At 40.8% G+C, this 15,729-nt stretch overlaps 1 protein-coding gene across 1 annotated transcript; it reads right to left on the minus strand.

The window, feature by feature from the left end:
- Window positions 1-5,991: 5,991 nt before the first annotated feature.
- Window positions 5,992-15,415, minus strand: septin3 (septin 3). Its single transcript, XM_067259441.1, has 9 exons — window positions 15,148-15,415; window positions 14,766-14,894; window positions 14,081-14,162; window positions 13,590-13,727; window positions 12,457-12,574; window positions 9,086-9,181; window positions 8,304-8,400; window positions 8,091-8,142; window positions 5,992-7,987 (listed from the first exon to the last, which is right to left on the minus strand). The coding sequence occupies exons 1-9, from the start codon at window positions 15,413-15,415 to the stop codon at window positions 7,867-7,869; spliced, it is 1,101 nt and encodes a 366-aa protein (XP_067115542.1). The 3' UTR covers window positions 5,992-7,866.
- Window positions 15,416-15,729: the final 314 nt, after the last annotated feature.

Genomic DNA, 15,729 nt, shown 5'->3' on the forward strand with positions numbered 1-15,729 from the left:
GTTTGCCTACTTGGATAAGGCATTTTTTACATAAATTGTATAGGTTATTTGGACGGTGATTACACACAATGAAAGAGTATCACAAAATCAAAGAAATAATAAATCAAGACTGTTTCTCAAGAATGTCTTTATGTGGATTCTCATAGGTTAGAAATTACTTGACTACATTCGTAAGATAACTGCAACAGTACAATCCATAATCATTGCCAGACAAAGCTGGAGGTGGTGGGGGTTTATGGGGGATGGGTGGAATTTAGTGGGAGGAGTCTAAGCAAGTGTGTGAAGGGTAAAAATGCATACCCCAGTATATTGAACATGAAATGAAAAGAAACTTGGGATGGAAAAACAGACTTAATTGTAGAAGGTAGGGTAAATTTGGGTAATGTGGGACACCTAAACTCCAGAGCGTTTTCTTCCTTGCTATGTCTTGTCCACAGAATTTTGACTCTAAATTTAGCATAGATGTTATCATAACATTGTTATGTGACTGAAATCACAAAACGTGATTGGTGTGGTGTCACAGATGGGTCAGGGCACTAGTTAATCAGGAAGCTCTGATGAGAAAATGCATGCAAAATGTCACAGATTACCTGAATTCACCCTAGGTCATGCGCAACATGGAAAGAGTTTCAAAGTTGAGCAGAAATTAATAAACATAGGTTGCCATAATCTAGACCACACAAATTAGAATGTCTTTCGAAATGTAGACATTTCATTATTGTAGCTAAACAGGCTTTAATTAGTCAAATACAATACAGCGTGTACGTGACTTATGATAGTAGTTTCCTATACACAACTACAAGCACAATTCTCATGGTCCTGAATATATGACTGAATAAAAAAATAATGTAATACTGACAGACTTACAGTATCAAACTTGTACCCAAACTTGCCACCCTACAGGCTGCAGCCTACTTCATGTCAGCCATTTTGTTTTTTTTATTCTCTTGATGAAACCGCCTATTGAAATGTCTGCTTCCACTGCAGTTCCATGAATGATCAATAGAGGGCATACAAATGTTTAAGTGCTTTTTAAGATCTTTGATATTTTTCTTGTAGCTACAATAAAATCCCTACATTTGCTTCATACCATGGTTATCAAATTGAGTTTTAAGTAGTTTTTTTTAATCAATGCCAGGCCATCACTGAAAATAAGAACTTGTTCTTAATGATTCTGCCTGGTTAAATAAATGTTAAATAAATAAAACAATGTTATGGGACAAATTAAACACTGAAATTCTATATATATATTTTTTAACAGCACTGAAGTTGCACAGGATAATGGTAAAAGTGACGAGTAGGCCCCTAAAAGTAATGTTGCAAGAATGTGTGTCTGCATGGAATGCCCCTCCCCTATGTCTGCAAAGGGGAGGGAGGGGGTGAGCTCTTTCAGACATGGCTAAATGAAGCAGCACTGGCGGGAAAATAGAGCCAGACCTCATGTCAAAGCAGCGGAAAAAAACATCAATCAAAAAAGACAATAAGAATTTTTTTTCTTATTAAGTAAGTAAGTAAGTAAGTAAGACTTTATTTATATAGCACATTTCATACAAGAATTGTAGCTCAAGGTGCTTTACATAAAATCAATAAAAACAATAATACAAGTGATAAATAATTCAAACAAAAAAAAGAATCCCAATAAGATCTCTGTTCAAGAGACAAAACAACTTTAAAAAGTAGGAAAACCCTTTTGAGATAAAATTACTTAAATGCTTCGGTAAAAAGGTAGGTTTTAAGCTGTCTTTAAAAAAATGTCTAGAGTGTTTGCTTCCCTAATATTTATGGATTATTTGTTCCATAGTTTTGGGGCGTAATTGACAAAGGCCGAATCACCAATCTTCTTATGACTGCTTCTGGTGACCTCTAATAGGCCTGCATTTGATGATCGCAGTGTTCTAGCTGGTGTGTAGTTTATAAAGGAGTTAGCAATGTAGCTAGGTCCTTGTCCGTGTAGAGCTTTGTATGTGAGGAAAAGGACCTTAAAGTCAATTCTGAAGGTAACAGGGAGCCAGTGTAAAGTAGCTAGGACAGGACTAATGTGTTCTCTCCTTTTAGTTTTGGTTAATAATCTAGCTGCAGAATTTTGAATGAGCTGTAGTCTTTCAGTGGTTTTCTTGGGAAGACCAGTGAAAAGTGCGTTACAGTAGTCCAGCCGGCTGGATATAAAAGCATGAATTAACTTCTCTGCATCATTTTGGTTTATGAATGGTCGTACCGTTGCTATATTCCTCAGGTGAAAGAAAGCTGTTTTGGTCACTTTATTAATGTGAGAGTTGAAATTCAAATCTGAGTCCAGGATTACACCGAGACTCGTCACCTCTGGTTTAAAACAGGGGGTTAAGCCTCCAAGATTCTTAATACGCATCTCTCTTTTGGATTTGGGGCCACATAGTCGGACTTCGGTTTTGTCTTCATTTAATTTAAGAAAGGGGAGTCAGGTGGCTGAGCGGTGAGGGAATCGGGCTAGTAATCCGAAGGTTGCCAGTTCGATTCCTGGTCATGCCAACTGACGTTGTGTCCTTGGGCAAGGCACTTCACCCTACTTGCCTCGGGGGAATTTCCCTGTACTTACTGTAAGTCGCTCTGGATAAGAGCGTCTGCTAAATGACTAAATGTAAATGTAAGAAAGTTATCATTCATCCATTTGTTTATTGCCAACAGGCAGTTGGTAATGGAATTGATGGCCGTTGCATCGTTGGGTTCAGTGGATATATATAGTTGTGTGTCATCCGCATAGCTATGGAAATCTATGTTATGTTCTCTGATTATGTCGCCGAGTGGTAACATATAAAGAGAAAAAAGTAATGGACCTAAGCAGCTTCCTTGAGCAACCCCGTAGCAGTTCTCATGTTTCTTGGACCTATGGTCACCTAAACTAACATAAAACTTCCTTCCTGTGATATATGATTTCAGCCAGTTCAATACACTATCCGTGAACCCAATAAGCTTTTCCAGTCTATTGATTAGGATGTCGTGATCAATTGTATCAAATGCTGCACTGAGATCTAACAGGATAAGGATAGAGACTTTATTTGCATCAGAGTTTAGTCTGAGGTCGCTAATTATTTTGGTGAGAGCAGTTTCAGTACTGTGATATTTCCTGAAACCTGACTGCGAGACTTCCAGGATGTTATTTTCTTCAAGAAAAGAATTTAATTGGACTAAAACTATCTTTTCCAGTACTTTACTAATAAATGGGAGGTTTGATATTGGTCTGTAATTTGCAAGTAGACTGTTATCCAATTTGGGTTTCTTTAATAGGGGCTTTACAACAGCTGTTTTGAAGGCATCTGGGAAGACGCCAGTTCTAAGGGATGTGTTTATAATCTCTAGCACCGGACCTGAGACACTATCAAACACTCGCTTAAAGAATGTTGTGGGTATAGGATCAATATCTGAGGTTGTGGAGTTAGATTCGCTGACAATTTTGGAAAGTTCACTAAGTGTGATACAGGTAAATGTGCTCATGGTTATGTTGCAGAATCTACTGATGTCAGTTTCGACCCCACTATTAATAATACTCGCTCTGATCAAAGTTATTTTGTTCTTGAAGAACAAAGCAAGCTCTTCACATTTAACTGCTGAGGATGGAGGTGGGGCAGGGACAGTGTTTAGCAGCTGGTCAATGGTGGAGAAAAGAACTCTGGAATTTCTGGCATTTTCTGTAATAATGTTAAAATCTTTTGACAAAAGGTTGGATCATTCTTTTTTACTGGTGTTTGAGTAAATACAAGTAATTGTACAAAGCAAATCAATTGCATAGTTTGGTATTCTTACTAAGGTTTTATAACAATGTCATACCAATTTGGTAAACATTACTTGAAGGTGAATTGCTTTTAAAGAATAAATGCTCCACACCAGAGTGCGAATTATACAATGACAATCGGGGGGTCAACTTCTTCTCCAGGTCGTAAAGTAATATTTACGATTATAGGTAAAAACGATATATAAATGTATCGACTCCCCTGACCTGTTGTTTTTACCTCTTTTGGGGGGGTCCAAGTCTTAATTAGGGGGGTCAAACCCCCCCCCCCCCCCATAATTCGCACACTGCTCCACACTTCTAATAAAGAGAATGTCGATGTAAATGTGAGCAAGTGGACAGTATGTTTGACACAACTATCCAAATGGACCAGCCAAATGATATGGATTGTACTCTTGAGAAGCAGTAGAGGCACTTCTAAACATTAAGGTAAGTATCAGAATTTTCGAAACGCCGTCTCTTCCCTTTCTAGCACACAAAACGGTTCTAACAAGTTTGGAAGATACTCGAGGGCTTGAAAAGATATTGATGTTTTCGGCTAATGTTTAGATGAATTGTATGCAACTTTTTAATGAATGAAAAGGCGACTTCAAAACCTCTCTATCGGAAGTCAGACATAAGTATATGGCCAAATCAACGTGGGTTTGCTCCACAACTTGGTAGAATGAGGAAATCACTGTGTTTTATCCAGAGATAATGGATGGACCATCAAAACTATTACTAACCATCACAAATGGGTTGGGGTAATTTTGATCTGACCATGGGTGTCGCTGTGGTACACACGCCATTCTAAGTTGAAACCTAAGTTTTGGGTTATTTTTTATTTGATAGAGACAGGAAAGCAGGGAGAGAGAGATGGGAAGACTTGTAGGAAATGGCCCGGCCCAAATTCAAAACCAGGCCCCTGCATAAAGGCCTTAGCTTTAGTGGAATTCGCTCATACCCAGTGAACCAGCAGGGTGCCCCCAATAGGATTTTCTTTACCAGTATGACCTTCAAAGCTAAAATTTGGGGTACCTATTTCATTTCCAAGGAGGAATAATAAATAAATAAAAAGTCAAATTATGGTGGATTTTCAGTTATTAGTCATTGGTCCAACTGACATTACCACTTAATACTAATAGTAGCTATTTTAAGTTCTATATCACATGATGAGTGGCCACAAAAATAGCAATGTTGCAGCTCACAGGGTAGGGCGCATACCTCTAAAAAGAACGACTGTAGGCTCACTAAATACAAATGTCTACTTGAAGTATATGGAGTATATATGGAGAAGCTATCACACGTTGCACATGTTAACATGGTTACACACTTGCCACGCCTACATGTAGAAAAGACACAAACTAATCGACGGCCACTGTATGTGTCAATAGCGATATAAACGGCACGCGTGTTAAAATTGTGAAATAGACACTAACCATGTTAGAATCCTTCATGTCTACATAGCACAAAAGGTGCTTAAGAGTAGATGGTATAGTATACCAATCCCTGACGTCTAGGTCGCACATTAGATGTTATGAGACTGATTATAGGAACAGACACTTGGTGTTTTTACGCAGGAATGCAGACGTGGGTGTGTGGGATTTATTTATTATGTATTAATGCCTGCATTTTGTAGGATTCTAGTTCCTTCAACGATATTATATATCTTAAAATAGAATGGATTTTCCTCATGTCTGACACCATACTCTTCGCTCACATCCCTCACAACCGCATAATTGAGACACCCAGTGGCGCTGTTGTATATTGCAGTTTTCCAGCCCATTTCTTGGTGTGATTGTCTTGCAGGTTTTTGTTATCAATAATAATAATACAAATTGATTTTACCAGATGCTTTAGCAGAGGGGGATATGGGCTTGCAACCTTTACATCAGCTGCTCTACCACTGAGATCTACCCACCTATCAACTTTCAGTGTTGCAACAGGGCTTCTTGACCCGAGAACTGAGGGATACTATATATTATTCTAATGATATACCAACGCTTTGCGTTAAAGTAACCTTAATATGTTTCACATTTTCTTGAGCAAGATTGTAAGGTAAGTGTATTTGTAGAAAGTCCAAAGAAAAGTCAACATTAACATTTACTTAAAGTCTTGTCAGCAAAGAAAGTCTTGAGTTTTGTCATTGTATTTGGTGATGCAAGTCCACACATTTGTCCGAAAAATCTATGTTTATTTTTAGATAATTATAAATTACCATAAATAATAAATAAATAACAATACTGAAACACATCTTTGTGAAACACCACTTTGACAAAAATTTTGTAAAAGAAAAAATATTTTCACATCAGGGCACTAGTAAGGTATAGACAAATGAGTTATCCGTGGATTAATGTGAGTTACTAGAGCTGACATGACCATTTCTTGTTGTTGATTTATTACACCACACTGCATTCATTAAATAGGCAATATAGTGACGTTGATGTGGATGCATGTTTATGGACGGGCAAAATGAGAAAAGTGTTAGAAACACTAAATAGAAACTGTTTTTGTGAAATATTATTTTGATTGTTCCTTAAAAATCAACAAGGGCACTAAAACACCACTAGAACTACACTTTTTTGCAAACAGACATCAATGTTGTCACATCACACTCTCACACACATATATGATTGTATAAAACATTTTAAGGGAAACCCCTCCAGGATACAATTGAAACCCAAAGTTTGTGACTTTTGTAAGTGCATGTGCTCTTCTGTAAACAGTGTATAACTGAACATTAGTATGGGTGATTTCCTGAAGAAACCTTCAGTAAACATGTAACTGTTTAGCTATTCGGAATGGTTAGTCTGGTAGTCTAAAATATGTATAGTCAATTTAGTAGTTACAGATAGCATGTTGGAAACTTTGTAAGCTCTTTTTACATGATACCATTGGTGCAGTAAAGGAAACCAAACTTAATTCTGAAGTTTTCCAGAATCAGCGGTTTACCTGATCTGACTGGATGGATATTGGCAAGATGCTTGAGGTTGCATTTAAGCTACCAAAGTGTCTTTGCAGTAAGTGCAAGATGATTACTGCATATCCTGACTGTCTTTTGAGTCACAGAGATTGTTGTGGAGTACTGCCACCAACTGGCAGAGAGAATAGTTGTTGGCAGAATGATATTGGCACCAATTTTTGAGAGGAATCAGTTTGGTCAGTTTTGAGGTCTGTTTCCCCATAAATACATCAAGCTTTGAGACAATTATAATAGTTTCTATCACAATACTTCAGTGGATGGGTTGATGTTCCTGAATTTGTTTGTTTAGAAAAGTGGTTAGTAAAAACAAAATAAAATGCACACAAAAGATATGACTACAGTGTGAGGAAAAATGGCCAGAAATGTGTGTGTGTGTGTGGGGGGAGGGGATTCGTTTCGTGAATAAATAATTCAATGTAGTTGGAGTAACCGTAATCTTTCATCCAATTGGCCATCCACAACCTCGCCCCACCGTATTTGTTTGATTTCCTCCAGGGTCCCACTACCTCCCGCTCCCTCAGATCCTCGTCCTCCATACACCTGTCTGTCCCCTCTGCCCGCCTCACCACCATGGGGAGTAGAGCATTCAGCCGCTCTTCTCCCCGTCTCTGGAATTCACTACCACCCCAACTCAGAAATATCGAATAATTCCCCCATTTCAAATTGCAACTCAAACCCCATCTGTTTAAAACTGCTTATACAAGTTAATGTCAATTGCTCTGCCTTCTTCTGTTGTTTTTAATATTGTTGTATTCTTTATTTTGCTGCTTTTAATGTCTTATGTACCCCTGTACGGTGTCCTTGAGTGCCGAGAAAAGCGCCTTTAAATAAAATTGATTATTATTATTAATTGCAATTTACTTTGTATTTTTGAAGGAAAACTATAAGTTTAATATGGCATAGGGAAGAGACGCGGATGTGTGTGTGTGTGTGGGGGGGAGGGGCGTGGCTTGGATGTAGGAACTTACAGGACACGAGTGACGAGATGAGTGATAAGATGTGGGAACCTTGCATGATATGAGTGTCATTTCACAGCTGTACATGTTGTCCTAGCATGCAGTGATGCCATCTCACAACATAGATTAGTCTATTTTCATCTTCTCTCTTTTGGTTCTCTATCTCTCAAATGAGTCAAAACTAATTACAGGTTGGTGTCATTGGATGAGATGGGGTGCAATCCTCCATTGTCATTGAGTCTCTTGGCACGATATGTTTCATAGTGGATATTGTGGGTGACCTCCTTCAAGTCTTGGAGGTGTGACCTTAAGAGTAAAGGAAAGTAAGAAAAGTTAAATGATCGGGTAAATCAGTTACAATTATTTTTCAGTTATATTTATTCCATTTAGGCATTACAATAATTAATACCTGATCAGGAAATCTCTCAAAAGAGCAAATTCACAATGTTTGCTGTTTTCAACTGTAACAAAAGAAGAGAACGAGAGGGGTTACGTAACGTAAATTCAATTCACTCCACACGTCACAAGTGATGGATTTCAACAAGTGCAATTACAATCTATTCTCCATGCTGCTCTCAATGAGAAAGGTCAATGTTGTTAATCCAGTAGTGCATCAACGGACCTTCTACCACTCCCCAGGCTGTCTTCCTCCCCAGAACTCGTTTTCCGTTGACTTGGTACTCCTTGTCGCTGCCCACAACGGCAAAGGGCATCGCCTCCTGTGGACGGACACCATGTTTAATAGGGTGAGGAAAAGAACCGTAAGTAGTTTATGAGGCGAAGCAATAACTGAAGAGTGGCTGCTTCATGTGGGGATGTGTCTTTTTTTTTTTATTGGTCATGAGATGCAGTGAGGAGGCATGAAACAGAAATATATGATATGAACATACATATTGATTCTGACTTGATCCGTTTTACAATGGGAATCCAAAATATAAAATGCTAACTGTGGGGGGGGGGGGTTTCTTGAGAAGAAAAATAACGAGAGGTTCATTTTTGGGGAATCAAGACACTAGGTAAACTACCCATGGGCATGTACCCATGGGGAACGGTCTAGTTCTTAAGAACACTAGACCGTTCAATGTTCCCTTTGTTTTCCTGTGGCAATTCATAAAATTCTTATGTCACTTTTTGTATTGAAAGCATAGTCATTCATATACTGTCAAACGCGGTACACATATATTTACATATTTTTAAGTCCCTTCTGTCTCCTTAGACAGAGACAAACTAATGAGATGGCCGTAACATCCTGTCTCCCTGCTCTATTTGAATTTTGGTCCCATTAATTTATCTGTGTGAGCAATGCATTTTTGGTGAACGGGTTGGTGCACCTCATCCATGGGCTACTGAGTATGTATGTCAAGCAACACACTGTGAATCTGGAGCAATGGTGTCTTTGCTCACCCTGATCTTGTCGTTGTCACTCTTGTCCTCCATATCCTCATCAAACTCCTTCTGAGGATATAACTCAATCCCACATGCCTCCAGTTCCTTCCTCACCTGCAAAAACAAACAAAAAACAAGACGAACACAAAGGTTAAGTATCTCTGCAGGAACAATCTTTTTTTATTTCTTCTCCTTCATCCACTTAAGGTACATTATTTACTTTCATAGACTGTCCATCGCATTGGCATCTTTCTCAAAATTGTGTTGTAGTGGTGCAGTGCCTGTTTGAATGAAATACTTTTGTGATTTGGCAAACGGGGGTTTTCTTAAAATATATTCATGGTCCTTTGTCTTCCATGGCCACCCCATAAGAAAACCGGTGTGGGTCCAATTTGAATTTGTAAGACTGTCTTCACACCTTCTAGCATCCACCACTTGACGGGTGGTCGCAAAAGTTGAAAAGTATGGTGAAGGAAGACTCAAATTATCATAAAAATATGTGTTTCTGTCAATTTTGTTCTGAACAACTTTTAATGTCCTGTTTGATATGCCTTTGTTTCTTATTATACAGGGGAAATTAGAGTCATTTTTTAGTGTTGTATGATATATATTTTACACGTTTTACACCGTTGAGCATGTAACAAATCAAACTTATTTGCACAGTCTTTTGTCTTCCAAGGGCGTTACATTGGGGCTCTTGCAACCACTGAGTGAAAACCGGTGATGGTTCAATTTGAATTTGTATGCTTTAGAGTTTAGACAATAATTCTTCACATTACCAACTCTCTACATCAGTGGTTCCAAACCCTGATGATTAGGACACCCCTGTCCTGCATGTTTTAGATGTTTCCCTGCTCCAACACACCTGATTCAAATGAATGGTCATAAGCAGGCTTCTGCAGAGCTGGATAACGACCCATTCATTTGAATCAGGTGTGTTAGAGCAGGGAAACATCTAAAACATGCAGGACAGGGGTGCCCTGAGGACCAGGGTTGGGAATCACTGCTCTACAACAGCATCTCGTGGTAACTCTGTTCTCACTGTGTGTTTGGACTGTACTGACTGGGATATGTTCACGACTGCTACCAATAGTCTGTATGAGCTCACAGAGGCTGTGATGTCGTACATCAGCTTCTGTGAGGACTGCTGTATACCAACACGCACCACGGTGATCTACAACAACGACAAACCCTGGTTCACAGCGAAACTCAGAAGGTTGAGGTTGCAGAGAAGGAGGAAGTGTTTCGGAGTGGGGATAGAGACAGATTCAAGGAGTCAAGGAACAGGTTTAGCAAGGCTGTGAGAGAGGCTCACAGAGAGACTAAAACACCAGTTCTCTGCTAACGACTGCTGTTTCTGCTTATGGAGAGGGCTCAGGCAGATTACCAGCTACAAGCCCAGAGCCGTCCACACCACTAACGACTCTCGCCTGGCCAACGACCTGAACAAGTTCTACTGCAGATTTGAAAGACAATTGGACTGTCCTGAATTACACCTTCCCTCCCAAGAGGCCTCCCCCCCCACCACCACAAAGACGACTCTCCATTCAGGATGGAGAAGTTAACAGACTTTTCAAGAGGCAGAATCCCCGCAAAGCAGCTGGGCTGGACTCTGTCTCTCCAGCCACCCTCAAGCACTGCGCTGACCAGCTGTCTCCAGTGTTCACCAACATCTTCAACCTCCCAAAGACAATGATGGTGCACTTCTACATAGCCATCATTGAGTCCATCCTCACCTCCTCCATCACCATCTGGTACGCTGCTGTCACTGCCAAGGACAAGAGCAGACTGCAGCATAGCATCCGCACTGCTGAGAAGGTGATCGGCTGCAATCTGCCTACCCTCGAGGACCTGCACACCTCGAGGACCCTGAGGGCGAGCGAGGAAGATTTTGTCCGACCCCTCCCACCCTGGACACCCTCTGTTCCAGCTACTCCCCTCCGGCAGAAGGCTGCGGTCCATCAGGACCAAAACCTCACGCGATAAGAACAGTTTCTTTCCATCTGCTACTGGCCTCTTCAACAAGGCCAAGGACTCCCACTGACATTTATTATCTATTATAAGTCCATCCGACACCTATTGCACTACGCAAAAGCCACCTTGATCTCATTTGCACTATTCTGCCCATTCATATTCTATTTTATATATATATTTTAAATTGTTAAAATGTTTTGATTTTTTAGTTCCTAGAATTAGTTAGACTATTGAACTTTTTTGCTTTTAATTTAAGATCCGTATATGTTTATTGTTTGCACCTTCTTGCCACAGTAAATTCTGTGTTTGTGTAAACCTACATGGCGAATAAACCAAATTCAGATTCTGGGGTTGTGCATGTAACAGATCAAACATGTTTGCGTTACATTTGGCCTCCTGCAACCACTGAGTGAACACTGGTGATGGTCCAATTTGAATTTGTATGCTTTGGACAATCATTCTTCACATTACCAAATGGAATTCAGGTAATTAAATTACCAACTCTACACCATTACAACAGAATCTCTTGGTAACTCCATGAATTTACTGTGTGTTTGCTGGGTCTGTATCCTAATTTGTCTCACAATGACAATAGAAAAGTCAGCTCAACATGGCGGCAAATTTGTTTATTTCGATTTCTGTTTTGTTGTTGCACGTCCTTGCTCGATACACCTGCCAAATTCCATACAGTGCCTGGTTTGCAAGGGTAATCATGCCACAGACAGATTCCTGCCTTTATAGATACTTATCACAAGTTCTGTATAAACAAGTAAGAAAGACTGCATAAGCCTGCCAGCATAATACTGCGAGTGAACAACACAGAAAATATGGGTGTGACTGTGACAGTCCACAAAATTCATGGTCGAATACAATATAATGGTGTCATGGTTCCGTACGTTTTCCATACAGCAAAAAAAAAGCAAATGCCAGAGATTAAAAAAAAGAAAAAATCTTAAAAACAATGATGGAGTTATACCTTACCTGGGGATGTCTTTTTAGCAGCCTATAAAACAGCTAGCCATATTGCAACTAGCTAACTTAGCATCAGCATGTCTCCCAGCACGTCATAAAGCAGAGTGTTTTTCTTTGAGGGTGAGAGAGGCAGACAGCACATGCCTGTTACATTGTTTAGGCTGCCTTGTTATGCGCAGTGGCACAGAGAGATTATATTTCACACAATTTAAGATGGATTTTATTTTCCAAATGTAATAGGATTAGTTCAACGAATCATTTCGATTTAAATGTATACCGAAATGAAAGCCTCTTACCAAATTGTTTAATATGAATACATGTATTTTTACACCCCTAACAGAAAATATGTAACCAAATGTCAAATGTTTGGTATGAGATACGAAAATATGTTTCGTTTTGAGTTAGACAAAGTATTTTTCAGTTCAACGGTGTACATTTCTCACCTTCTGTTTGAACTCCATCTTCTCATCGGGGGTCATGGTATCAGACTTAGCGATGACGGGGATAATGTTCACCACTCGACTCAGATGCTTCATGAACTCAACGTCCAGCTGCCGGAGACTGATAAACAGGAAGAGATATAGGCAGGGAGTCAGGGAAGAGAAGTGAGACAGAGAGATACTTTGACCTTTAAAGATCATTATAAACATACGGTCAAACAAACAAGCCTGGACATTAAAAAGTCTCTTAAAATGCAGCAGTGCACTGCACCACGCTGCGAAGGAAGTCGTAGGACAGACATTTGGAGTGATGGAGAGGGGGACAGAAACAGAATACACTGAAAAACAACACGAAACAAGTACAAGCATGCATTAACACATAAACCTTCATATTGTGATTATTGCAGTGAAATATCATTTAGCTTTAAACTTTCAAATGTAAATCATAGGGGAATCCAATGTATTCACATAAGCGCTGACAATTTATATTAACATGGACAGCTATCAGAATAATATGTTGTTTAATAATAATTTGTTGTATTAGGATCATGGGGATGGAGGTATAGGGGATGTCGGTTTGGCGTGCAAGGGGCATAATACTATGTGGATGTAGATTACTGGACAGTAAAGCAAAGGGCTTCATAAGCTTCTGTAGATGCTTGCCCTTCATTTTCAACCTAAGGCTCAGTGATAAGGGAACAAGGGAGGGTATTTCATGATGCTTTCTGTCCCCTGGTTCAATAACAAACACCAAGCTTATTGGACAACAGATGTGTCCAATTTACGCCCTTTGGGTAGGTGACAATGCAGAAAGTATCCTGCTTGGTCACAACGATCCGGGTAAAAACCATGGCACACTGGGTTGTCGCATAGAAAAGATGGCATCTGTTTGTGCAAAGGGGGCAATTTTCCGGTTCAGATGAGCCTGGCTTAATCTTAATCAGGACAAAGATGTTGCCGACAAGCACAGTGCAGCTAAGGCTGTGTCAGTACGGGAGTGTGTGCAGTTGAATTTAAACTCATGAGAACGACAACCGCAGTCCATGTGCGTGCGTGTGTTGTACTTGCACCACAAAGCACTAACAAAAAAACAAAACTTCAACATTCCTTCTTTCAGCGTGCTGTTTTGAACTCACGAGTGGCCGGTTGGGGAGATGAAGTACAAGCAGCAGTGGACCCTTGTGTCGGGGATGCGCTTCTTTCGCGCTATGTTCACCTCCTCCTTCAGGAACTTCTCATACTGCTCATTGATGTACTTTGAGATGGGCTCCCAGCTGTAAACAGAGTCGAGAAATCCAGGTGGGTGTTAAGACTAAAAATACACACAGGGAGGGGAGGAGTGTGTTTCTGTGGTAACTGCAAGCAAACTGAACACTGCATAATAAAGAACTATGTTTTTAAGCAAGTGACAATGAGGGGGCCCTACAAAACAAATCCCTCTGCAGCAAGGCAGACAGAGCTTTTTTTTTATCTCAAGAAAGGGATTGAGTTTCTACAATTAGTGCATGGCCGATTATAATGAGGTGACCTAAAACTAAATATAGTGTGTGAAAGCAAATAGTAATCTCAGATAGGCTTGATTTCTCTAACACGCACACACACACACACACACACACACAGACCTTACCAGTTCTCATTGTTGATCTGGTCACCAAAGCCAGGGGTATCAATCACTGTCAGCTTCATCTTGACTCCACCCTCCTCAATCACTGAATAAAAACAATAAATGAATTGTTCTTTCAAAAGTCAGGTGGCTGAGCGGTGAGGGAGTCGGGCTAGTAATCCGAAGGTTGCCAGTTCGATTCCCGGTCATGCCAACTGATGTTGTGTCCTTGGGCAAGGCACTTCACCCTACTTGCCTCGGGGGAATGTCCCTGTACTTACTGTAAGTCGCTCTGGATAAGAGCGTCTGCTAAAATGACTAAATGTAAATGTAAAATAAAAAGCAGGCTACTACCTATGAGAGTGAAAATCACAGCCACTGCGTACAATTAGCTACAATGCTTTGGACCAGCTGGAAAGAAGAGACAGAAGAGAAAACATGATCTGATTGGCTGGGGAAGGAAGAGAGGAATGATTCAGCTGGCTCCTTCCACAGTTGGACACCATGCTCCAGCTGTGCCAGTGTATACCACCCTCAAGGCAGGACATAGTCTGTTGGGTCCATTTATGCCAAGGGCCAGTTGGCACAGTGATAGCCTAGTGATAACACAATGCTGCAGTCAATGGAGTCAGGGCACAACACTCCCGTATTGAACAGGCCGTGTAAAAGAAGCTTGTAATAAACCCCGTTTCCCACCCCCATCTCATACCATGTGACACTGCCTTGATCTCCACAGTCTTGGGGATCTTCTCGTCACGGCCCCAGGCTGTGCTCCTCCGGCTCACCTGGGACTTGAACAGAGTGTTGACCAGCGTCGACTTCCCCAGACCACTCTGACCTGACAGGAGGGGAGAGCGAGAAATAGAATGAGGCAGGGAAAGGGCGATCAGAAATGGAACAAAGCGTCCCAAGTCTGAGAACTGCATCCAAAGCATGAGGATCACCGTGATGGTTCTTGACAGCATTTATTTTGTATGGTTTTCGCAGTAAACAACACAACAGAACTTACACTGCAGTACACTCAATCCTGTGGATACAAAGATACTTGCACATTGTTTATAAACCCACTAATGCTCCAAGCCTTTACTCACCAACTACCATAATGTTGAAGTCAAAGCCCGTCTTCATGGTTTTTTTCCTCATCTGCTCGATGATGGTGTCAATCCCGATGTAGCCCAGCAGTGTGGAGCCGCCGCCCATACCTTGGCCCCCAACTCCATGCCCGAGCCCGCCACCAATTCCAACCGGTGGCGCCTGCTGTGGGGAGGGGGTGTGTGGGGTGGCTGGGGGTGCCACATGAGGGGGCTTGGCAGGAACAACAGGTTTGGGTCTCACTTCCGGGGGGACAATATCAGACATGTCTGGAAAGGAGGGTGGAGGGGAAACTGTTACACTTAATTCCAATGGCAAAGCAATATGAGGAGAAGAAAACCATGCACTGTTTGCATGGCAGATGGTTACAGGAACAGACATAAGGCTGAGCATGACATCCATAATTGGAGTGTTCTAGACAGGATATCTTAACTGCGGGGCATGCACATGTAGCTAGGTCTGCTGCTCTTGGAGACAGTGCACACACGCCTTGACACAGATTAGACAGGTCAGGACAACAAGCACTGTGTCAGTTCGACTGAACACATCGTTGAACAACCTTCCTTTCTCTCTCTCCCTGC

This window comes from Osmerus mordax, chromosome 21, assembly GCF_038355195.1.
Source record: "Osmerus mordax isolate fOsmMor3 chromosome 21, fOsmMor3.pri, whole genome shotgun sequence".
NCBI lineage: Eukaryota > Metazoa > Chordata > Actinopteri > Osmeriformes > Osmeridae > Osmerus > Osmerus mordax.